General features: G+C 43.0%; 2 protein-coding genes across 2 annotated transcripts in view; both read left to right on the top strand.

Moving 5' to 3' along the window:
* LOC310704367 (uncharacterized protein) overlaps nt 1–25,704 on the top strand; it is a 375,036-nt gene that overhangs the window by 222,146 nt on the left and 127,186 nt on the right. Inside the window, exon 11 of the mRNA XM_083497727.1 lies at nt 25,087–25,177. Coding sequence (XP_083353853.1) covers nt 25,087–25,177 — 91 coding nt within the window. The remainder of the gene's footprint in view (nt 1–25,086; nt 25,178–25,704) is intronic.
* On the top strand, nt 3,928–8,765 carry LOC310704359 (uncharacterized protein). The gene is made up of 2 exons (XM_083497714.1): nt 3,928–5,204; nt 6,106–8,765. Exons 1-2 carry the CDS (start codon nt 4,335–4,337, stop codon nt 6,142–6,144), a joined length of 909 nt encoding a protein of 302 aa, XP_083353840.1. The 5' UTR covers nt 3,928–4,334; the 3' UTR covers nt 6,145–8,765.

Consider the following 25,704-nt stretch of genomic DNA (forward strand, 5'->3'; position numbering starts at 1 on the left):
GGCACAAGTTTAGGGGTGTCTGCTTACAGCTGCATAGTAGTATTTCATGGGAAACAGAAAGTGCAATTGACTAGAAAAAAAATTCAGGTTGGAGCGCAAGAGTCATTTCCCATTGCCTTCTGAAGCATTTGGATTCCATCTGCACATGGAGTCTTGAGGCTATGTAAACATGGTGATTTCCCAGCAGGAGGTCTGACTCTTGAGGTCTGTGGGATTCCAGATGACCTGGATTTATTCCTGATCAGCCAGAGGCAGCATGCTGAGAAACAGAAAAGTAATCAAAGAGCATAAATGATAAGTGTGCTTGTTTTGAAGTGATTCTGTAGTTAGACCCACCCGCCAACCGATTCACTATATCAACATTTTTGGGTTCGTACTTTAGACTGAAATGTGGGTCTTTTGACAGAAAAGAAATGTTTAAGGAAATTTTAGCTAAATTTCCAAGGCTTTCACCATTGACTGTGACTAGCTGGCTGTACTACTGCTTCTTCCAGTACTCTTATGAACACTGATCTGGGTCAGATCAAAATCCCATCTAGTTCAGCATCCTGTTGCTCATCATGACCAACTATATGCCTATTGGAAGCCCACCGGTAGGACACAAATGCAATAGCACTGCCATGTTTGTGTTGTCTAGCAATGAAATTTGGAGAAATTTAGAGACATACTGCCTTTGGTACTGGCTAGATGCTGTAGATCTGCAAATTCATGGCAGACAAGGCTAAGTGCCTTAGCCATCAAGGCCGCCACCCTAAAGTATCAAGTAATGGTGCTTTCATCAATTCCCTCCAAACTCCATTCCTTTCCTATTTCATCTGCTGAAACATTTTCTAAGATGAGTGAATCTTCTCCGCCCCTCTCAATACTCAGATTTCCCTTGTGGGACCTCCAGGGGGTCCAGTCAGCCCTCCAATGTCCTCCCTTCAAACCCCTTAGCAAGGTTCTCCTAAGGCTCCACTCTTTCAAAGTAGCATTCCTGGTAGCTATTACCTCTATTACCTCAGAGCTCAATGCTCTCTCTTCAGCCAAGCGGCTTTGTATCTTCCACAGGCTAGTATTAAGGACAGATCCATCCTTCATCCTGAAGGTGTCCTCCATTTTCCATCTCCAACAGGAGATTATGCTACCTTCCTTCAGTTCATCTCCCGTCTGCCTCCTGGAAAAGGCCTGGCATTCATTTGATGTGTGCAGAGTCTTCAAAGTGTACATAGGTAGAACCAGACCACACTGTCTCATTGAGACCTTGTTTGTCTCCTTCCATCCTCTTACCCTGGGCAATAAGATCTCTCTCACTGCTCTGGCTTGATGGATCAGGGCCTGTATAGCGCTGGCCTATGAGGCACAGCATTTGCCCATTCCCCAGCATATGACAGCACACTCCACCAGGTCAGAGGCCACCTCTGCTGCCTCTTCCTGTAATGATCTGCTCCAGGAGATCTGCTGAGAAGCCACCTAGGCCTGGAGTCTTATGCCTTTGCTGATGCTACATTTTGCAGGAGGATCCTGCAGCAGATCCTCCCCCAGTAAATCCCTCCAGCCGGCGCTAGGGATATTAGCCCCTTTATATCCCATCCTGCTGACCTTGCACATGGAATTAGAAAAGGTATGGTTATAATTGCCTGAAGTGGAGTTTTTTATTCCCAGGGAAAGGTCAGCAGCCCTGTTTTAGTTATTCCGGCTGCAGGATTTGGTTAAGGTTCTCATTCAAGTTTTCCCTTTGTTGGGGAGCTGGGAATTTCTTTAACTTACTATTTTTTCAACTCCTATACTTTTGAGCTTGGTGAGTATGCAAACTGCATGATGGGAGCCCAACCTCCCCCCCCAATTGCTGCCTGCCTTTGACCAGTGGAAAACTCCGTTTCAGGTAAGTACAACTGTACTATCTCAGCATGTGTAGATCTTGGGCTTTATAGAGGCTGTTATGGGGTATTTCAAACACTGAATATTATTCTTCATTTGGTAATTGGAAGTCATTAATGTGTATGTAATTTCGATAATTTAACTTCAATTGGATGACTCACTTTGTGATTAGTTTGGCTTTTCAGAAGTGTATGTGATTATGACCTGAAAGGGAAATTAATAGCAGGATTATGGTCTTATAGATCATACAATTCATTACATTCTCCCCAATCAATATCTGGCACTGGCTACTACACCTTCAGTGTATATGTTTCATTCATTCAGATGAGTAGATCTATATTTTTGTTACTTTGCTGTTCAGCATATATCACAATGTTGTGAGATTAAAAGTCTAAAGTATAGCATGTCCTATCTCTCTGGTATATACAGATCCATTTTAGAAACTGGACATATTCAATAGCCACTGGTCAAACAGCTATATTTTGCACCTCCATAGCAATAATAATTTCTTAGATGGGAGCGTGGGAAGCTGCCCTTGCACCATCCAGCTCACTCTGACTAGTAGCATCTCTTTGTTGTTTAAGATAAGAATCTTGCTTAGTCTTATCCAGGTATGGTGAGGATTGGACTGTATTCTTATTGCATGCTAAGCATGTGTTCTACCACTAAGGTGCAGTCTTTTTCCAAGGTATTTCTATGCTTCTAGTTTCATGATGATTTTCAGGGGCTACTGTGTTATAGTAGATAGGCTGTCGGGCCCAAATATGGCAGAATTAAGTTCACCCCAACTAATTAAACAAAGGCTGCAACTTTATTAGCATTATTTGAATGGGATCTACAGTGCACATTGCCATCTTTGAAGGAATTAGGTGCAGGATGAATCATCTTGCAGCTTCTTGGTAACCTCAACTTTGCCCTGAACAAGAGACACCAACTTGCAAGGGAGATTTTTTGCGGGGTGGGGAGATGTGCTCATGATGTCACACATGATGTCAGGATGTGGGGAGGAGCCGGAAGGCAAAGCCAAACATGGTGGCAGCATGGCTTCAATGGCTGGTGGTTCCTCTCTGGTGCTTAGCTTCCTCCTCCTGCCACTGCCACTGGCCATCCCTTACATGGCAGGAGGAGGAGCCACAAGCCACTGAAGCTGTGCCATGCCATGATAGGCTCCATGAGTGGCCTCCTCTTGTCACTGTCACCGACTGGGAACTGCTTTCCCCCTCCTTCCCTTCCATGGCAGGAGGCGGAAGAGGTGCCGGCCACTGAAGCTGTGCCATGATTGGCTCCATGCTCCATCATTGTCTCTTCCTCTGCCCCCTGATTTTTGAACATTTGAGGGGGGTGCAAAAGAACTGGGCCCCTAGGAGTTGGCTCCTGTGCCCTGAACCAAAAGCAATGTACTATCTGACCGCATCTTTAAGTATGAATCCCTATGAAAAGAAGGTGCTGCTGGTGCTTGGTTCCTGTGTCTGGAACATGCCCATGGTTTGAGACTGTAAGAGAAAGCCCTGCTATTCCCCCCAGTGAATGTCATTTGCTTTGTGGGGACACGAAATAGACCCTCCTTGGCAGTGGTACCCCAGTTGTAGAAAATGCTTCCTCCAGGTGGAAAAAAGAGCTGCAACTCTAATGAGCCTGCCCAGATCTATGGTGGATCTGATTAGCTACTCTGATCATTGAGTTTTTTGGATGTTAATGATGTCCAATTCTGTAGACTTTTATTGTGTCTTTTGATATTTTAGGATGCTTTATATTTTATTGTTTCTAGTTTAATTGATTCCATTGCTTATATTGCATTGGTTAACTTCATTGTATGGATTTTGGGAAACCACTTTGTCATCTTTTTTATTTCCTGCTTTTAATGACAAGTGATATCACAAAAACATAAATATTGTGAGAATCCCTCCTAAATCTCTGTTCCCACAAAACCCCTGGATTCTGGGTGTGTGGTCCTGACAAGACTCAAAGGGGTTCCTTCCTGTTATGTACTGAGTTGAATAGGACCCAAACTGAAGCAGTCTGATTGGTCCTAGAACAATAGGATCCAAATTGCAGCAGTCTGATTAGTCCTAGAACAATAGGATTCAGAATGCAGCAGTCTGATTGGTCCTAGAACAATGCAGCAGTATGATTGGTTGGCAGGAACCACCCAATCCTGCTCCAGATAGAAGTGAATCCACAACCTGATTGGCTTACAGTAGAATTCCGGAATTAGCCAATCATGTGCAGCCCATTGTGTAAATAGTGTATATAAAGCAGATACTGTGAGGGGACTTTGATTCATTCCTCCTCACCACTATGAGCTGAATAAAGAGCATGAAATCACTTTGCGACTCTGAGTATATTTCACTGGCGACGAAGGTGGGATCCCGCTGAGCTGACTGCCACACACAGCACCGCAGCACCGCCACCTGCCGCACCGCTGCCTCGCACCGTGTATCCAGGCTTCAGCTCCGGGACACAAGGAACTCAGAATGGCAGCCAACAGCAGCTTCTCGCCATTCAACCCAGCATCTGGAGACTGGGAAGCGTACGCCTCCCGTTTCACCTTCCTCCTAGAAGCCAAAGGGGTCACCGACGAAGAAGACGCCAAGAAGAGGGCGATATTCTTCAGTGTCTGCGGAGAGGAGACGTTTGAAATCGCCCGGGCTCTCCTTGCGCCTGAAGACGTCGCTACTGTTCCATACAAAACAATAATGGAACAGCTGAAGGGGCACTTTTCACCGCAGCCCTCAGTGGTGGCTCGTCGAAATGCCTTCTACGCAAAGCGACAAGCCCCTGGGGAAACCATAACTGGGTTTGTGACCTCTCTCCGCCAAGCCGCCCAGTTCTGCAACTTCTCAGAGCTGGAGAACATGCTTCGTGACCGCCTCGTCGGTGGCCTGAAGGATGAGAAGCTGCAACGACGCCTCTACGCTAAGAAGGACCTAACGTTCCAGGTCGCTCTGGAGGAGGCCCTGGCAACGGAAGCTGCCGAGAGGTCGACACAAGAGGCACGGCCGAGCCTGCCACCCCAACCGAGGGTCCACCATGAAGACCTCACCGACGACTCAGGATCTGACAGGGAGGAGGTGCACCGAGTACAGCAGCGCACTCAAGCAGCGCACAGACCACAGCTGTCTCGACGAGAAGGAGGAAACTGCGCAAGCTGCGGGGAGAGTCACGAGAGGAGGACCTGCCGTTTCCGCAACGCAGAGTGCAGGCAGTGCAGAAAATCGGGACACATCGCCCGGGTGTGTCGGGCTCGGCCCACCCGACACCAGGCATCAGATGACCAACCCAAGAGCCCCAGGTCCCGGGGCCCAACGCACCAAGGCAACTCGACGGAGCTCACGGACTGCCAGGTATACCAGTTGCCCCACCCCAACGTAGAGAAAATTTATGTAGAGGTACAGATAGAGGGGGCCCCATGCCGCATGGAGCTTGACACGGGTTCAACTCTATCCATAATCTCGGCAAAGACCTTAAGGAAACTGTGTCCTACTGGGGGTCCCAAACTCAGGCCGGCCCCATTCACCCTCCGGGACTTCCAGAAACGTAAGGTCCCCATAATGGGGGTGGGGACCTTCAGGGTGCAATACCGAGGGCGGACGCGGCAACTGGACTTGCTTGTGGTCAAGGGCCCCTACATTAGCTTACTGGGATTGGCATGGTTTGGACCACTGGGGCTAGCTGTCACCGGGGTGAACCACACTAGCTTACAAGTGGACGTGGACGCCATATGCAAGGAATTTCCAGGGGTTTTCGACGGGAAATTGGGACAGTATACGGGACCCCCCATTGCGCTACAGCTTGACCCCGCAGTACGACCGGTCAGGCTCAAGGCCCGCCGGGTCCCGTTCGCCTTGAAACCCCGTATAGACGAGGAATTGGACCGACTCGTGGAGCAAGGAGTGCTGGAGCCGGTGCCTAATGCCCCCTGGGAAACTCCAATCGTCACACCTGTCAAGCCTAATGGTTCGGTCCGCATCTGCGCAGACTACAAATGTACCATAAACAAGGCCCTCACGGCCCACGCATACCCAGTGCCAGTGGTCAGCCATGTCCTTGCCACCCTGGCTGGGTCGAAAATTTTTGGCAAGCTGGACTTGGCCCAAGCATATCAACAGCTGCCAGTAGATGAGGCCACAGCAGAGGCACAGACGATTGTGACGCATAGAGGAGCGTTCAGGGTAAAGCGGCTGCAATTCGGGGTCAGCGTGGCACCAGGCATATTCCAGAATCTAATGGACTCTCTCCTCAAAGGGATTCCTGGTGTCACCCCCTTCTTCGATGATGTGTTGATTGCCGGGCCCACACCAGAGGAGTTTGAGGACCGCCTCCGCACCGTTCTGCACCGTTTCCAGACGGCGGGTCTCAAGGTGAAGCGGGAAAAATGTCTACTAGGAGTGCCTCAGGTGGACTTTCTGGGATTTATGGTGGACGCAGAAGGGGTCCACCCGACTGGGGACAAGGTACGGGCCATTTGTGATGCCCCAGCGCCCAAGAGCAAGACTGAACTTCAGGCCTTCTTGGGACTATTGAACTTTTACCATTCCTTCCTTCCCCACAAGGCGGCAGTAGCGGAGCCCCTACACAGACTCCTGGACAAGCGGGCCCCTTGGGTGTGGGGCCAGCGCCAGGAGGCCGCATTCCAGGCAGTCAATGACTTGCTTGTCTCAAACTCTGTCTTGGCACACTTCGACGAGAGGCTGCCGGTGGTGCTAGCATGCGACGCCTCACCATATGGCATTGGCGCTGTCCTGGGGCACCAACTCCCGGATGGAAGAGAGGTACCGGTGGCGTACTTTTCCCAGACACTCAATGCAACCGAGCGGAACTACTCGCAAATTGACAAGGAGGGTCTGGCAATCGTGAAGGGAGTAAAAAAATTCCATGATTTCTTGTACGGGCGGCCCTTCACCGTGGTGACTGACCACAAGCCGTTGCTTGGCTTGTTTGCCCCCGAAAAGCAGACCCCCCAAGTGCTGTCTCCTCGCGTCCTCAGGTGGTCAATTTTCCTTGCCAGCTACCAGTATGCACTGATTCACCGACCTGGGAAGGCGATGGGCCATGCGGACGCCCTCAGCAGGCTACCACTGCCGGAAACAGGCCCTGACCCAGCACCTGCACAAGAGGTTATGAGCCTGGAGCTGCTTCCCGACCGCCCCATTCAGGCACAAGAAGTTGCACACCATTCAAAGAAAGATAGGGTCATCTCCCGGGTCCTGGACTGGGTGTGGAGGGGATGGCCCAGCAGCAGCCCCGGGCCAGAATTCGCCGGCTACACAACCCGCAAACATGAACTGTCGGCCCACAAGGGGTGCCTGTTATGGGGAAGCAGAGTCGTTGTTCCCCAGCCCCTCCGCAAAAGGGTCCTCACAGCCCTACACGAGACACATCCAGGGGTAGTAAGAATGAAGGCCCTTGCCAGGAGTTATGTGTGGTGGCCGGGGATCGATGGAGAGATAGAGGCCTGGGTCAAACACTGCCAGGCCTGCCAAGAATCCCGCCCAGATCCCCCAAGGGCCCCAGTCCAGTCCTGGGAGTCCGCCCGAGCACCATGGTCACGCCTGCATGTGGATTTCGCTGGCCCCTTTCAGGGGAAAACATTCTTCATAGTGGTGGACTCCTACACCAAATGGCTGGAAGTCGCACTGGTACCGTCCACTTCCACGTCCGCAGCCATCCGGGTACTACGCAGGCTGTTTGCAACCCACGGGCTCCCTGACACTCTCGTCTCAGACAACGGGACTGCATTTACGTCAGGAGAATTCCAAACCTTCACAGCACAGAACGCCATCCGCCACATCCGTTCGGCACCGTTCCACCCTGCCACCAATGGCCAAGCAGAACGCATGGTGCGGACCACCAAGGACACCCTTCGCCGCATGACGCAAGGGGACTGGGAGTACCGCCTTGCCACATTTCTTCTAGCACAGCACAGCACCCCCAGCTCAACAACTGGCCGGAGCCCCGCTGAACTACTAATGGGTCGGCGCCTTGCAATCAGATTGGACCGCCTTCACCCCGATAGAGCTCAGGATGAGGTAGTGGTGGGGGAAGGCAGGAACCCCCGGACCTTCAAGGCCCAGGACCCAGTGTACGCAAAGAATTTTGGGGCAGGCCCAGCATGGGTACCCGCCACAGTCACCAGGGTCACTGGCCCAGTGTCGTACGAGGTGCTAACGGATGGGGGGCAATGCTGGCGCTGCCACTGCGACCAGATACGGCGACGATTCCCGGGAGAAACCCAGGAGGAGGACAGGTCAGAGGAGTCCCAAGGGAACAGCGGGGCAGTGAGGCCCATAGAGCAGGAGGGGCCAGCAGGAGAGGCAGAATCAGTAAATACAGAGAGGACCCGTGAGGCCGAAAGGACACCGGAACCAGAACCACGACTGAGCGAGCCGGTTGCGCCAGACCAAACAGGCCCATCACAGCCAGCATCCTTGGAACACGAGCCAGAACCTGGAGCCCGGACCAGGGAACACCACAGGCCGCAACGCACACGTAGGCCGCCGGCATACCTTGAGGACTATGAATGCGACCTCCCGGGCAGGACTGGAACTTAGAGGGGAGGGGTGTTATGTACTGAGTTGAATAGGACCCAAACTGAAGCAGTCTGATTGGTCCTAGAACAATAGGATCCAAATTGCAGCAGTCTGATTAGTCCTAGAACAATAGGATTCAGAATGCAGCAGTCTGATTGGTCCTAGAACAATGCAGCAGTATGATTGGTTGGCAGGAACCACCCAATCCTGCTCCAGATAGAAGTGAATCCACAACCTGATTGGCTTACAGTAGAATTCCGGAATTAGCCAATCATGTGCAGCCCATTGTGTAAATAGTGTATATAAAGCAGATACTGTGAGGGGACTTTGATTCATTCCTCCTCACCACTATGAGCTGAATAAAGAGCATGAAATCACTTTGCGACTCTGAGTATATTTCACTTCCCCTCCCTGTATTGCAGAGGTCTAAGTCACAAGCTTAGGATCCCAAAAACCTGAGTAGGAAGTCTGAGAGATCCTTTTCATGATAATAGTGCCAAAGGGCACTGATCAGTCACTATGTACTTTCTTAAACTGCCCCACTTCTGAAAAGAGACAGGCCTTTTCTTTGGGCTTTCTAACCCAGCTCCTCAGGATATAATCCTTAGGTAATGCTGTAGATCTTCTTAGAAAATATAATTGATTGACCTCATTGGACAAATGAATCATGAATCCTGGGACTGAATAACTGTTCTCTATCGTGCTTAATTTCCTAGGTAGGAAAAGTACCCCCTTTGCTATCCAGAGTTCTTGACTGAACTTCAGAGCTTGTCCTCTTGCCAGTTTGTGACTGAACTCCAAGAAACTGCCCATTTGCTGACTTGCTGTCGTTTAATAGAAGCAGTTGCATAGTCCTTGGCCTTCGCCAATGTTAATATGAGAGCTACATGTTATACACCTAGTGATGGATAAATCTGACAATTTTGGTTTCCTCACTTTTTCATTTTTCATTCATCTTCTATTCAGCTGTCTGCATTTCTACAGCAATTTGCATTTCAAAAAAATCCTAATGAAAATTCATCTGTATTTTTAGTGCATTTAGTTCAATTTCTCCTAATAAACATGTTTTTATACGCTTTTCTGTACAAATATACACATTTTTAACCCATTTTCCTTGATATAATGCATCCATCTATGTTTTTTAAAAGTAGTATATGCATTTTCTCTTAACATGCATTTTTATAAACACTGGTTGGAGAAGAGCATTGTAAAATTTGACAAAGTGAACATTTTGAAGAATAGCTGCATTTTGGTTTGTTCATTGGTACGAGAAGTTTGAATTGGGTAGCTTCACATCAAAATGCAAATAAAATTGATTTTCTCCCCCATGCCTAGTCCTACCTATCTAAGTGAATTGTGCAAGGTGCCGCATAATTTGTGTCCAGGACTGAGATATGTTGAGAAAAGTTTTTAAAAGCTAGTGAGAGATTATGAAGAGCTCTCAGAAATCACTGAACGAAGCACCTATGCCTGCACAGTTTTTTTCCTCCCTGTTTGCTATTCTCTGTCCACATCCCCCAACTGCTCATTTGTTCTCAAATTTCATGCCTCTTCTTTCCCAGTATTCTAATCATCCTTTGGCCTTTGCTACCACAATCCAAGCTTTTGATAACCTGGATGTTGGAGGCAGAATAAATTATGCAAAAATAAGCCAAATGCACCTTGCTTTTCCTTGCATGCCTTTTCCTTACATTAATTATATGTTTGTTTTTTCGCAACATTGCCTCTTTAGTTTTTGGAAGAGAAGAAGCTACACAATCCCTACTTACTGCATTCAAAGTCTTTGGCTTTGGGGGTGGGTGGGGGTGTTACCAGGCAGGTGTTTCTGAGCTCTGGTATCACTCAATGCTATTGAGAAATGAAGAAGCTGAAAAGTCAGGCACCTTGTTTGATTTGCAAGTTTTTAGTGCGTAATGTACAACTACTCTACATTCATTCTTAATTGCTTTAATCCTTACATCAACCCTATGAAGTGTGTGTTTATGCATGGGATAATTTTGGCAGCTTTAAGACTAACAAATTTATTATGGCTTAAGGCAGGGCAGCCCAACTTTTCATACTAAATGGGCCATAATACTACTTCAACATGCAATCCACAGGCTGCATGGTGCCATGTCAAGTGTGAACAGGGGCTTTGGAGGGAAGCACAAGGTTCTGGCAGGGTCCTAGAGCTTCCCAGCTCCATCCCAAAGTTGGAAAATGGCTAACTAGGCTTTGGGAAGGAGGTAAGGGAACCCTCACCCTATCTTCCCAAAGCCCAGCGCCTTGCTTATCTGGCTTTTGTGAAGGCAACACAAGGGCTGGAAGCTTCAAATGTTGCTGAAGGCCACCAAATAAGGTCTTGAGGGCCACTAGGAGCCCTTGGGCCACATGTTGGACCACCCTGGGTAGGTTTTGCGGACTACATTCCATTTCATCAGATGCACTGTTTTCCTAGGTACATGATGGAATGGGGATATTGTGAAAAATATGTTTCTGAAATGAATTGCAGAAAAGTACAGAAAGTGTATACAGCCATACATACATGTATGGAAGGGACCACAGCTTAGTGTTAAAGTGTAATCTAGCAGAAGGTCCCAGGTTAAGTCCTTTGCATCTGCAGTTAAAAAGAATCTGATAGTTGGTGATAGTTGGTTGAGGTTTTGGAGAACTGCCTGTCAGAATGGGAAGTACTGGACTAGGAGGATAAAATATCTGCTGTACAGAACATAACGACTCAGACCCATGTAGCTCAGTATTGTCTACAATGACTGGCAATGATTCTCCAGGACAAGGGACAGTCCCAGATTTACTAAGCAAAACAGAAACTCTGCCTCTGACTTATGCCCTTCCTCTTATTATTGATTCTCAAGAACCTCCTGCAGGTTTGAACAATGAAGAATGGTGGTTCCTAAGAAACATCATCATAATCATTAAAGATCAGTACTTAGTATTATTTAGAAATTGGTTAGGCAGGTTCCAATGAACTACAGGAGTAGTGATAATGCTGTCGTGCTTTGTGGCAGACAATAGTTTAATGTCGGTACATATGCAAGACTACATGTGTCACCCAAGTTGTGGAACAAGTAGATTTTGACCACCAAGCACTTCTAATCTACATGACCTTTTCATCATCATCATCATCATCATCATCATCATCATCCACAGGTATATCAGGACAAAAGTCTATAGATGTCATTGCAATTCAGTATAAGTTCAAAAGTATATAAGTTTCATATACTAGTCATTGCAATTCAGCATTATTGGAAAAGAATGGTCACACAACTATATGAAGCTTATAGAAGTTGTAAACTGCATGCTTCCTTTCACTTTTAGGTGCCGGCTCTTGTTCTTTGAAGTTGACTTTAACCTCAGAGTTGCCAACTTGCTCTGAAATTGATCAGAGAGGCTGTAGCACCTGCCTTCATTTGACCTGACTTGTAAAGTTAAACTCAAAGAGCTGTGTTATAGGGAGGAGGTGCTGTGTTATCCCTGTGTCTCTGAAGCTGCTAGTATGTGGATTTCACTAATCCTCACTTCAGACATCAAAGGTCAAGGGTATTCGTGACTCCCTTTGGTCCTAATTTAATTTTGTAAGACTTCAATCTGAAACATTCTTACTTGTGAGCAAGTTCCATTGAGGCCAGCGAAAATAATGTCAGAGAAGGTAGGTTAATTACTCCAAGAGCCATATTTATATTTTTATTACCTATGGAGAGGGAAAATTTGGGGAGTGGAGTTGCTGTTGTTTTTGGTCTCCATTTAGATCTGAACGATTCAATAAAACAGAAGTGAATGGCTTTCTTTGGTTTGAATTTACTCAGCCTTCTCTCTATATACTGTGTAGTACTCCCTGCAGTCTCCTTAAAGATTGTTCATGGTAACAACCAAAAACTTTGTTCTTGGTAACCACGAGTCTCAAGAGGATCTAGGCAATCTGAAGAACAATAATGAAAGAATGGCTCTTACATGTTTGTGTGCAGTTACTCAATTTGTCCTTTTCCTTCTATCTCTCTTCTCTACAACATGCCTATCTTTCCCAAAGGAACACCTCTCTTAGGACTTTCCGTAACGTTTCTCCTCCATTATTCTTTCATGCAACAACACATGTAGATGAATACACATGTAAAAACATATGCTAGGATGAAAAATTAACCTGGATTTTCCAGGAAAGAAACAACAGCTGTGTGCGAGAGCCAGTGATATTCTAGAATCCCTCTTACAGATCTTCCCAACACAATCCAAGAATGAAAATTTCATTATCTGTTAACTCCCCACCCCAGTTGAAGTGCTTGGTGTGGAAAGAAAACATTTAAGGTGAAATCCTACGTAAACTTAGGATTAAGAGCTGTTGACCTTTATTGTACTTTCAATAGTTTATGATTGTGTTATTATAATTTTTAAGTATTGTTTTCATCCTGGATCACTAGTTTATGGTGGAAAGGTGGACATAAATGGAATAATGTTATGGAAGCTACTTCCAAGTAAACATGCACATGATTTGCTGCATGGGTTATTATTCAGCCAGTGTAAAGCACGGTTGTATTGTGTGTCAAGCATATGAAATTAATGGGACATAAGCACACACACACACAAAAATTAAACATATCACTTGGAAATAAGTCTTCCTGAGTTCAAGGAGAGCTGCTGCCAGATGGGGTTTCCAGATGGGGGCTTAGTATTGTAAATGGTCCATTCAAATATCACAAAAGGGTCATTGGCAACAGTTTTTAATTTTTTTTTTAAAAAAATAACAACTATTGAACTTTTCCAGAAAGGGTGAATCTGGATTGTTAATTTGGGGATCCAATCAATGCTAGTGCACACCCAGTCAAATCATGGTCATGCACCAGCGCCGAGTCCTTTAATCAAGGTTTAATCAAGGTTCAAATTTCCTCATTAGCAGCCCAGTGAGACAGGAACTAAAATATGACCAGTGATATAACAACAGACTCAAGATTGTAACAAAAATAAATCTGTCTCTCTTTCTCTCTCTCTTTTGGCGCACAATGCTTCATTTTAGGCATATAGAAGAAAATGATATTATGTAATCTGCAGAAAATAAAGCAACTTAAAGTGATGTAGTAAATAACAAGGACATAAGCTGATCATTGCAATTGCAATGGTTTAATAAAGGAATAAACTAATAATTGCATCAGCAAAGACAATAACAGTAAACAGAATTGTTAACGTTATTCCCAAATACTAAGATGCTAGAAAACGTAGAGCTAGGAGGCACATTCAAACAGTGGTGATGCAAACTTTTTGTTTCATAAATACATATTAATGACGTACACATAGATAATACGTATGTTTCAGAGGACTTTTTCTTCTCATACAAAATGATTGGTGTTTTATGCCTTATTAGCTTTTTGGGATATTAACAGAAAGGAGATAAAGAGAGAACAGGACAAAAAGGGGGCAGGGAAAGTTGCTCAGTACATGGGACAAATTACCGAAGATATATATAATAATCTAGCAAAAACTAAGTGCATTTAAGGCAAGCGGTTGATTTCAGTGGGAAAGTTAATAGTAGTAGTAGTAGTAGTAGTAGTAATATAATATAATATAATATAATATAATATAATATAATATAATATAATATAATATTTATTTATACCCTGCTCTCCCAAGCCAGGACTGGGCTCAGGGCAGCTAACATCAAAGTATGATACATTAAAAACATAAATCAAACAATCAATTAAAATACAGCTTAAAATCAAATTTGCATAAATCCCTTGCATTGAAATTGATGCTTATATGTGCTTGGGTTTTATCCTTTACTGGAAATATGTATGTGTGTATGCATTTTGTTTCCCTTGTAGGGGTTCAAGAGATGGAAATGACATTTCCCATAGAAAAACAGCAAAAGAAGAAATTGTAAAAATGCTTTCCATCCTGCCTTCCCTCCCTCCCTGCACCCACCCCTAACACACTGTGGTCTTCTTCCAATTGCAGTACAGTAAAAAGACTCCCCCTCCCAAATAACCACAGGAATGCATATAATGTATAGAGGTATACTCTCAAATAATGCCACATTGTATTCAAACATTTTCGTAATTACTGTTTTAAAAAGTAAATTATTGAGAAGCATTCAAAGCTATGTCTTAGTTCTGAGAATCTTCCCTGCACTTTTTCCACTTGGCTCCCAGATGGTGTCAGAAATGAATGTATAGTTTGCAGCTTCATAAATTAGTTACACTGAACAATTTCCACCCCTGCAACTTGTGCTGTGAGGAATGCAGTGACAGATAGATTCTGTGCTCTGTTTGCCTATGAGATGATTTCCTTGAAGTCTCATAATGAGTTGTTTTTGGCAGGATTAATGAGTATTATAATGGTAAATGGATGTTTGCAGCTCAGTTGTGTTCCATCACATAGTAACATGAGGTTTCTGGTCCCTTGGAGGCCATAATTGGTGGCATTAATGCAGTTTTTAATTACACTTCTTGAAAAAATGAATTGGAACCAAAACAAAAGCTAAGTGATCATCTCTCTCTGTAGTGCCATGTGGTGTAAACAGAGTTACCATCACTGTCCCTGATATCTGTCTTTTGAATTAGGCTAACTAGAGAAGAAATTAAACCTTTTAAAGGTAACCTGATTTTTGTTTTTTTTTTTAAGCATTTTAGGATCATTTTTAACAATGTTTATTTTCCTTTTTAGTCACTAAGGAATTTTCTTATATTGAGAAGGCACAATTAAACAGACAACTATGCTTCAAAATGCTTCATGAATAGGGTGCTCTAGAATATTGTTCACTCTGCATTTATAAGTGAACTGATCTAATATTTACCTGCATTTACCTGACTAATATTTGGATCAGAGCACAATTATCTTTTAAACTCTGTATTTCTCTGAATTTTGCAGTGCAGGTGTTAGCTCAAAAATGTGTAGAAAAAATGGGTATTTTGATGAAAAATGTGAGCAAAAAATCACATTTAAAGGGGAAATGTCTACAGTTTAAATGCCAATTATTATGAAGCTTTTTAAAAAAATAAAAGAAACAGGATGGTAAGGACTTGTGAAAGAACACAGATGAAACTGATGTAGACAGGCAATAGTATCTGTAGGGTTGCGGGTGGTGCTGTGGTCTAAACCACTGAGCCTCTTGGGCTTGCTGATCAGAAGGTCAGAGGTTCAAACCCCCATGATGGGGTGAGCTCCCATTTCTCTGTCCCATCTCCTGCCAACCTAGCAGTTCGAAAGCAAGCCAGTGCAAGTAGATAAATAGGTACAACTGTGACGAGAAGGTAAATGGCATTTCTGTGTGCTCTGGCTTCTGTCACAGTGTTCCATTGTGCCAGAAGCGGTTTAGTCATGCTGGCCACATGACCTGGAAACCTGTCTGTGGACAAACGGCGGCTCCTTCAGCCTGAAAGCAAGATGAGTGCTGCAACCCCATAGTCAACTTTGACTGGACTTAACCGTCCAGGGCTCCTTTACCTTTATTTGTAGAACTTTGATTTTCTATGCATAAAGATAAGGCATTCATTAGCAAACAACTTAGTTTAAGGGTGGGCTGCACATTCCCCTGAATGTTTGTTTTAATTGCAGAAAGAGCCAGAAAAAAAAATATTTTGCCCTTGACCACCCAAACACAAATGCACAATCATATGTAAAACATAGCCAATCCTATATAAAATGTTCAAACTAGCCTTTCAGTCAGCAGCACAGCCAAGCCACAGAGTGGCAATGCACCCACATTGAACAGAGCCACAATCAGGATCCCTCGCTCACATCCCCAACTCAGCAGTCACAAGACTTAACAGAACAAATCTGCTAGCAAGAAGATGCACTGCTCTTGGTGGCCTAGAAAACCTTGCAGTTCAGGTCTCAGCCTTGGATACATCTTATCACTGCAAAGATGCTACTGTTATCACTAATTCCTGCCATTCTGAATGGTCACTGTGCTTATTTTGCATACACCTGAGCTTTATTTTCTTAAATACAGACTTTCCTTTTTAGTAATTCTTTGCCATTTAACCTCACTGTTTACATTCCCTGACCCTGTACTCCTGTATAGCTGCCAACTGAGAATGACATTTCATGCATCTCATGAAACATACCAGGGTTTCCCAAACTTGGGTCTCCAGTTCCCACCATCCATGACTAGTGGTCCACTTGGCAAATGTTGATGGGAATTGTAGTCCAAAAACAGCTGGTGCCCCAAGTTTGGGAAACACTGAAGTAGACTATGGTCCGAGAATGTTTATGCCACAATAAATTTGTTAGTCTTTATGAAGTTTTCTTATTTTTGACATGCTAAATGTTCCAGTGCCTGTTGTTATACATTAGCTGTGAGCTTATATTCTATGGACTTGTCCCTTCATTAAATTGAAATATACTTAAAAAGATTGCTGTAAGTTCTTACCATCTTCCTAATGTAATTTGAATCTGTTGGTTTGGGTCTTGCCTTGTGGAGCGCCAGAAAACAAGTTTGCTCCATCTTCAGCCCTTCAGATATCTGGCTATCATATCACATCACCTCTCAGTCTTCTCTTCTCCAGACTACACATATCCAACCCCCTCAACAATTCCTCATAAGGCTTCATTTCTAGACCATTTATAATGTGTCTCCTCCTTTGCACATGTTCCAGCTTGTCAAAATGTCTCTTAAATTAAGGGACCCCGAACTGGATACAGTACTCCAGGCGGGCTCTGACCAAAACAAAATAGAGCAGTACTATGGTGGGCTTGGACAAAGTGAGGCTGTGAGTGGATGGGAGTTGCAATAATCACACAACAATCATTTGGGGATAAAACGGGCCACAACTTATCACAGATGTAAGTTGGTCATGGTGTAGGCACTTTTCCTTCCCTTGATCTGGACACTATACTTCTGTTGATACAGCTTAGGGTTGCATAAGCTTTCCCCCCTTTCTTTTCTGCTGCATCACACTTGTGGTCTTCGATGACCCCTAGATCCTTTACACCCGATATTTGTTCATCTGGTTATTCCTACCTAAATATAGACCTTACATTTTTTGCTATTGAAATGCTTTTTTAGTTTTAGCTTTAGCCCTGTTCTCCAATCTGTCAAGGTCATCTTGAATCCTAATTGTACCTTCTGAAGTAACCCTCCCAGTTTGGTGTCATCTGCGCATTTGATGAGCATCTCCTCTATTCCTTCATCCTAGCCATTTATAAAGATGTTGAATAAAACCAGACCCAGGACAGAAACCCACAGTACTCCACTTGTCACTTTTTTCTGGGATGGGTTCAGTCAGTCAATAGAACCATGGGTTCGGTCAATCAACCAGCTACAAATTCACCTAAAAATAACATTATCTAATCACATTTTACCAGCTTCTTCTCAAGAATGTCATGGCAGACTTTGTTCAAACCCTTAACAAATCAAAAAACGCTACATCCACAGCATTCCCTTGATCTACCAAACTTGTAAGTCTATCAAAAAAAATATTGGTTTCCTCTACCAACTGTGCTACTTCAAACTCCAAGTCATCTGTTCATCCACCTTGTCCTTTTCAGCCAAACCTGAAAATGATATCCTTGGTCAGTCTTTACTTATTATAACTGCTTTCCAATTCTATGTCAAGGTTTATGTTCACCTTCCATCTTCTGATTGCAATTAGGAATGTTGCTATAGCCATCTTCACCCCTCGCTAGCTTACAGGTTTTCTCCTACAAAATAATATCACATACTGAACACTGGTCGTCTCTCTTTTCCAAGTGGTTCAAAATCCAGGTTTAGTCTCCTTCACATGAAAGACCATAATATGATGGTCTTTAGTGATGAACTGCACCTCTTTATCTTTGATTTGGTTGTTGCTCATCCTGGAATGGTTTCAAACTCTACCAATCAAAATTATTTTTGTTATCCCCCCTCCCCCGTTTAACATAGGAAGTCTCACTATAAGTAATGTCTCCCACATGTCAGGACTAGTATTCAGAACCACTGTTCTAGAGTGAGTTCTGACAACCCACTTTACAGATTAAACATCCATTTCAGGAGGGGAAATATATAAATCTACTGCTGCATAAAAGTGAAATATTATGGAATGTGAGACCTTAAAATAGTTCAGCTATTTAATTTCTAATCAAAGTTCTCCTGGAAAATAAAGTGTAAGGAAGGATCGGGCGGAGGAGGGGGAAGCACAGTAAAATACATCCCTTTAAAGTATGCTATTAAATAATCATTTCCTTAGCACCTATCACTGCTATCATCTGTGTGCATTGTTTAAAAGCAGTGTAATTCTGCTCTAACTGCAGATAACAGTCAGTGTTACGCATTTGAAGGCTGGTTAATTAAGAAGTTACTGAGCACTTACCAAACAGTTTATCTGGTTTCTGATAGGGCTACTTTACATTTGCCCCTAGTCCTGCCATAAAAGAGATAAAATGCTATTTCCAATGATATATTAGACTAGGATTAATTTCTTATCTTTATATTTTGGTTTAAAGCCATTTGCAGTGTTATATCTATTGTGCATATATCTACAGAAATCCTGGTTTAGCATGTTAGCATTCAAATTGCAACCTAACAGTTGGTTCATCTGTTCACAAAAACTGTGAAAGAAGAAGCCGAAGGGATATTTTGCTGTTTTTGTAAATATATGAATTGGTCTTCCTGAATATACCCATGCTGCCAATCAACAATAAGATGGAGTGAGACATAAGTTTAGTAGTGAAGATGTCCTTTCAAGTGCAGTGCCCTAAAATAGATCCTCATGACAAATCTGTTAAGTTTGCTTTTATCATAGAATCATAGAGTTGGAATAGACCACAAGGGCCATCGAGTCCAACCCCCTGCCAAGCAGGAAACACCATCAGAGCACTCCTGACATATGGTTGTCAAGCCTCTGCTTATTTTATCAAATGATCCAAAATTTACTTTATCCAGACATATGAGTTGAACACTGATGGTAGAGAGAAAATACCAGACTTCGTACAATTGAAATACAGTATTACAAGAGTTTTCAACTGCAATAAATATTATTTTATGTATTTATTAGGGCTGCAAGCTTTAATCGGCTTATTAATTGGTGGGGCCAATTTTAGTTGAGCCTTCAGTTGTTTACTTGATGAAGCCATTTTGGCTCTAATGTGTTCTCATAATAGGGAATGAAAAAGAAAGGCTTTCGTTCTGGCAATGAACAGTAGCTTTGATTTATTAAATTGCAAGTTATCTTGCTCATCCTTCAGTATCTCAAAAGAGCCCCTAAACTGATAATTTTCATATTACGCAGATGCACTCACATGTATTAAATTAATTTAGTCAATTAAAAGGCAGACAGCTACTCAGATAAAAATTATGTGATATGTTGATGGCCTTGATATTTTTGGATAAATATATAGCTTTCAATCCAGCAGACTGGATGTACTTCCACTGGCCATGACACAGCAGAAATATATTTCACAATATGAATGCAATTAATGTCTATACTTCCTTGTTGTGTAAAGAGCAACCATGAGGAAGCCTAAGAAGACTGTGAGGGGGAAAGTTTAACCGTTTCTCTCCTTGCCTCTCTGAAGCTGCTATTTGCAGTTCAAGGAAGCCTCTGTTGGTGCTAAAGGGACTTTCCTTGTGTGAACCAATGTGTGGACCATAGTTCTTGGTTTCCATGCAGAAGGTCACAGGTGAAATTGCTGAACTAACAAAATTATGTAACTTGTCCCTAAGATAAGGTTCCACATGTGAGGACTGGAAAGTGGCCAATGTACAGTAGTGGACTTTGGACTCTCAAATTTCAGCCATATCCTGTGCGACACTAAAATTCTGCGCCCCCCCTTGCCTCTTGCACTCAGTTCTACTTCATTGTTGTGGCACCCCCTGTGCCACACAGTGCCAAGTGCAGATGCAGAGGTTGTGCTACCCTAAAACCGCCTCTGCAATGTAACACCATCTTGTTGTTTAAACATGTATTCAGGGGTATCTGAGAAATTTGCGATCCTGTTAGTTTAACATCTGTTCCAGGTAAACCTCTAGAAAACATCATTAAATATTGAATTAGCAAGCATCTAGATAACAAGTCTTGCTGAAGCTGAACCAGCATGGCCTCTGCAGTGTTATGTCCTGTGACACTAGCCTTTTAGAGAACTTTAAGAATGCCAGCAGATACCTATAGTATAAAGATGCTCTGGTTGATGCTATGTTTTGGAACCTCTACACACATGGAGCTTTCTGCAGGTGTACCAGGGACTTACACCTATGGAGTTAAGTGCCATCGGGGTAGCAGATCTCCTTCTTTGCTAGTAGAGCAGCACTTATAGCACATCCAGTGGTCCTTCAGCCAGTATATTGGACCCTCAAATATACTGGGTATAATCTCAAATCTCAAGCATGATATAAGCCCATTGGGAAAGTGGTACATACTGTTTTGTATTACACTTTGTTTAGCGGAAGAATGCTACTACTCCCTGGACCTAGATATTATCTGTCCCCAAGGCTTCCAATTGCTGACCTGGACGTGGTAGGCAGAGCACCGTATCAAAATGCTGTAGCAATGGTCGAGGGATCCTTGCTGAACATGTCCCTGGTGCAATGTAAGTAAAGATACAGATTTTCCTTTTGGGTCAGATTTATCAGCACTGTACTAAGATGAATATAAACCCAGTCTGACAGCACCTGGTGTTTCGTATCTCAAGAGGAACCTCAAAATTACATCCCTCTTACAGTCAGCTTCCTCCCCCATTCCCCACACTCTTGCACATTGAGGTAGAAGTCAAAAGAAAGAATATTTCCGGAATATTCTGCCCAAAGCAACAACTTCATCTCAGTACATGGCAAGGGTGGTTCTGTAGGCCGATATTATCTATTTTCACATCTGTATGAAATAATTTCTTATATGTTAAGGAAAGTCACAGGTACTCCCATGTGCCCTTGGGGAAAGGTTGTAACATTTAACTCTCTAAATTTCTCCCTGCGATTATATGATTCACATTACAGTACTTGGGTTTCTGATGATGTAATCCCATGGATTTAATAAAAAATGAACAATGGTAATTCAGAAATGCCTGATTTGCAGCTCACTGTGTGTTAACCTAGGTATTTAAAAAAAAACAAAGCAAATATTTACCATACTGAAGTAATGCAAAATACATGTTGTGGTAAGTGGCCACAGTCTGAGGAGGTTTGTGCTGTAAGAAACACAAGGTTTGGATAAAAGCACAAGGTGACCACCAAAATCCCAATTCATCCAGAAACAGGTTTAATTTTGAATGTCTTAAAAATGTTGTTTTTCTCTTCTAGTCGTAGATGATAGTTTGCAAGCCCTCATAAATCAGATAGGGAACGGACTACTGAGTGAGGAGAGGCTCACACACATAAATATACCTCATGGGGCCTTTGCTTGCTTACTATAAAATAAAAATAAAAATGAACATCCTAAAGTTAAACAAGTCAGTGAAGTGCAAGAACAAAATATATGCTCCTCTGAATTGTGGATAGACATAATCTGCAGGGGGAAATGTACATTTACTAGGGGGAAATACATGAATGAATGCATTTTTGAAAAGAGGGCAAGGAAAGAGTATTGAAATGGGAATATACAAGGGCATTATTTTCTTTAAGCATAATGTAGCATCAGGATTTTCACAAAAAGCCTTCACTTTAATTACCAATACTCTAGTGTGTCTCTTCAGACACAGCTTTGCTCTCTGCATAATGGAATCAAACATTCTACACATTTTTTTTTCCAGTGGTCTGATTCTATTGTGTATATTCAAGTAAAAACCAACAGTGCATTTTTTAAATCAGCGAGTCTGTGTGGTCTTTCCTCTGTCTCCAGGAAATAAATCTCCCTATAACTTCAGTAGAGCAGAGGGTGGTTGACTACTGCTGCCCATTAGCATCAGGGCTTGCTTATTTTACACAGTGCCATTTTATGCATTTTACTCTTATTTAAAGTGTATGCTACCAGTGGTATTATGTTCAGCCATATACAAGTATCCCAGATATAACATATTTCATTCTATCACTCTTGATTTAGTTGTATGCACCCCTTGAAAATGTCTGCTTAAGTGACAGTAATGATGGCACCAGGTAATATGGAAGGGACATTTTGCTGTGATGATCTCCTTTTATAGTTTTTATGAATATATTGAAATAAAAATAAGACCACCACCATCCCTTCTGTAAATTTTGTTTCTGCTATGTTGTCCTTTTCACTGAACAAACATATTTAGGATGCCACTCAGTGGCTCTGATTGAATATTTGTTTTAAACAAATACCACTATTACCCAACTAGCTGGAAAATCCACGAGTTAGGTTTTGATAGCAGAAGCGTTTCCCCACAATTTATGTGTGCATGCAAATCTATGGTGCTTTGGATATAGGCTAAAGTATTTGCTTTATATGTATTATTTTGTCTGAATACACGAAAGCTGGTTTGATTTGTATGTTTCCCCCTTATAGAATTGTTCCAAGGCTCTGTCAGAGATCACGCAGAGTAATTTTTCCCATCAATCTTTGCTGTGCAGCCATGCACGAATGCAGTAGGAAAAAGGGGGCAGAAATCAAATCACTTAATTGCAGCATTTTTCATCTACATCTTTTGTTTTATGGTGGTAAAGGCCCCGAAGTAGCCTACCATGATTCATGGCTGTCACCGCTGCCGTTAGCAGTTCAATCTTTCATTCCAGGCATTTTGGTAGTGAAAGTACCTACACAATTACTTTGATGAATATGACTTGTTTGTTTTTTCTCCATTTTTAGCAGAGAGGGGGATCTGCTTAATACAGACATTTAAATAAAATACTATTCATGGCTACCCTATCTGTACAGAATCCTGTGCACCCAGAGATGCTGTTATATGTTATGAATTTAAGTTCATTGAGCCTAATGTGTCTGAGCTCTTATTCTTGCACTTATACAATAGCAAGATCTGGAAATAACCCTCTTAGAAAGAAAAACAACAACAACTCACCTTTCAAATCTCTGAGGCTGTGACGATTTTCTTCTTTCCTTCAATATATTTTTCATTGCTTCTCCCTCCACCCCCTGGAATATTCCCAAACATGATATGAGGAAAACATCAGAGAAGTCTGCATATGTATGTCTGATCAGGAAGTTAGCATGAATATGTGTGTGTGTGTGTGTGTGCGCGCGCAAACATTTTCAGAAATTGCTAAAGATAGTTTTATTTTAGGAGAAATGCTAGTAAATTCAGCCAGAGTTCTGAGACCAAAATGAGTAAGGTTTTTGAAAACCTCTTATTCTGTCTACTGTGTTAGCATGAAATACGTCCTCTTTAAGGAAAGCATGTGATTTCATTTCTTCATTAGTATACTTTGTGGTCAATTGGTAGTATGATATACAGTTTAGCAGTGCACAAAGTGATACGAAGGGAAAAAGTCATGTGCAAAGCAATTTTAAGTATTTTTACTTAGAAGTAAGCCCTGTGAGTTCAATGGGCTTTACTCACCAGTAAGGTTAAAAAAAAGGTAAAGGACCCCTGGATGGTCAAGTCCAGTCAAAGGTGACTATGGGGTGTGGCGCTCATCTTGCTTTCAGGCCAAGGGAGCCGGCTTTTGCTCACTGATAGTGTATTTAGCACTACAGACTAATTTTGCAATCCTGCATACAATTACCAGGATACAATTACTATTGAACTCAGTGGGACATACCTCTGAGTAAACATTCATAGGAGTATGCTGTAGGACTGCAGCCCTATCCTCACTTACCTCAGAGTAAATGGGACATTACTGCATGAACATGCATTCGATTGCTCCGCATGGCAGTAACCCACTCTGTTACATCTGTATTCCGACGGGAATATTTTACCATGGCCTGATGGAAAAGTGAATGCTTTATCTCAGGGGTGGAAACTGGTGGTCCTCCAGATGTTGTTTGATTCCCAACTCCCAGCCAGCCTGGTCAATGGTCATGTGAGATGGTAGCTGCAGTCACACACCATCTGGAAGGCCACAGGTCTTCTACCCCTGCCTTTAAGTGTTCAGCAAAATTCTGCAATCTAAAAATGAGAGACGGGATTCAGCTCACTCTGAGCAAAGGAACAGGAAAAGTATTCATTGAGCCCTATGCTGAGGTACATGCATTAGGGGCTCAATTTCTACCACAAAAGGTATAATGTGTTAGTTGTTTGTGGTAGTCCCTTTCCATCCCTGGCAATTGTTGACATAGCTCAGTCTCAGGTGCAATAAATCTATATACAGCTGAGTCCAGAATACCCATGGGCAGAATGTTGCCTATGAAATTTCCCCACTGGAATAATGGATGGAGGTGACTGAACCAGGTTCCCATTCACCCCCACTTCCAGCTACTCTGGAAGTTCAGGAATGGTTTGGAAGTGGCCCCCTTCTTCTAGCAGTTCCTTATGTGAACTGAATGAGCCTTGCTGTCTATAGAAGGGCAAGTCTGGGCCCAACTCTAGGTCTACATCTGGAGCAAATACAGGTCTTTGGCAGGGGCTCCTAGCTGTTCAATGGAAGGAAGCAATCCATGCACAAGTAGTCAAATTACTCTAAAGTAAGGATTGGCAAATCTGTTAATTTTGGTTTCTTTCAGTTTCTCATTTTCCTAATCTTAAACCCAGTTCCCCATGTTACCACAACAGTTTGTGATTTTTTTGGGGGGGGGGGGAGTCCTCATGAAAATTCATATTTCCTGTGAAATTTTCCTAATATACATGTGGTGTATGGAATTTTGTCTAATATTAACATTTTTGCAAAGTGGCTTACCCCAATGCAATGCATTTTTGTATGCCATTTTCATGAATATGCATTTTTATGCAGGTTATTTGTCTGAAGAACTACACTGAAAAATCCAGAGAAGTGCACTTTTCAAAAGATGGTCGTGTTTTGGTTTGCATGTTGTTTGAGAAAGGTAGGTTCACTTTAATTGAATCTCTCCTCCATCTCTAGTATCACCTTAGCATTATGGAGCTGTTTTCTTTGCTTCTTCCAGCACTACTAAGCCATTAAAATGGAGGGATCCACATGATACAGGAGTCATTGAGCAACTTGGGCCAGTCTCTCTTATTCAAACTAACCTACATTACAGGATTTTATTGAGGACAAATTGGGGGTGGGGGCTGTATGCCACCTAAAGCGTCTTAGAAGGAAGGTGGGATTTAAATATGATAAAAGAAAAAATGAAGCATTCTCCATAGTGCATGCAAGGAGTTGCGAGTGGGTGACCAATGGCTTACTCAAGTTCCCTTAAGTTAGGTCTGGAAAGTTCACAGCACATAGCCTGGATTCTCTTCCCACAGTTATATTGTGTATTTTTATGTAAATAAGAGCAATGATATGACACTCTGTTTACATAGTAGGTGGTATGTTACTTTAACATTTGAGAAGGGAGATTTGATAATTTTATAGCAAGTTTCTTTCCCACAACTTTACTGCCTG

The sequence above is a fragment of the Podarcis liolepis genome (genome assembly GCF_965112155.1).
Source record: "Podarcis liolepis genome assembly, chromosome: 3".
In the NCBI taxonomy this organism is placed as follows: Eukaryota; Metazoa; Chordata; class Lepidosauria; order Squamata; family Lacertidae; genus Podarcis; species Podarcis liolepis.

Excerpts from the sequence above, each read along its gene's own strand:
- LOC310704359 (XM_083497714.1), top strand. The coding sequence starts at position 4,335 with ATGGCAGCCAACAGCAGCTTCTCGCCATTCAACCCAGCATCTGGAGAC. Across the intron at positions 5,205-6,105 it reads CGGAGCTCACGGACTGCCAG|GGATTCCTGGTGTCACCCCC; the intron begins GTATACCAGTTG and ends CTCTCCTCAAAG.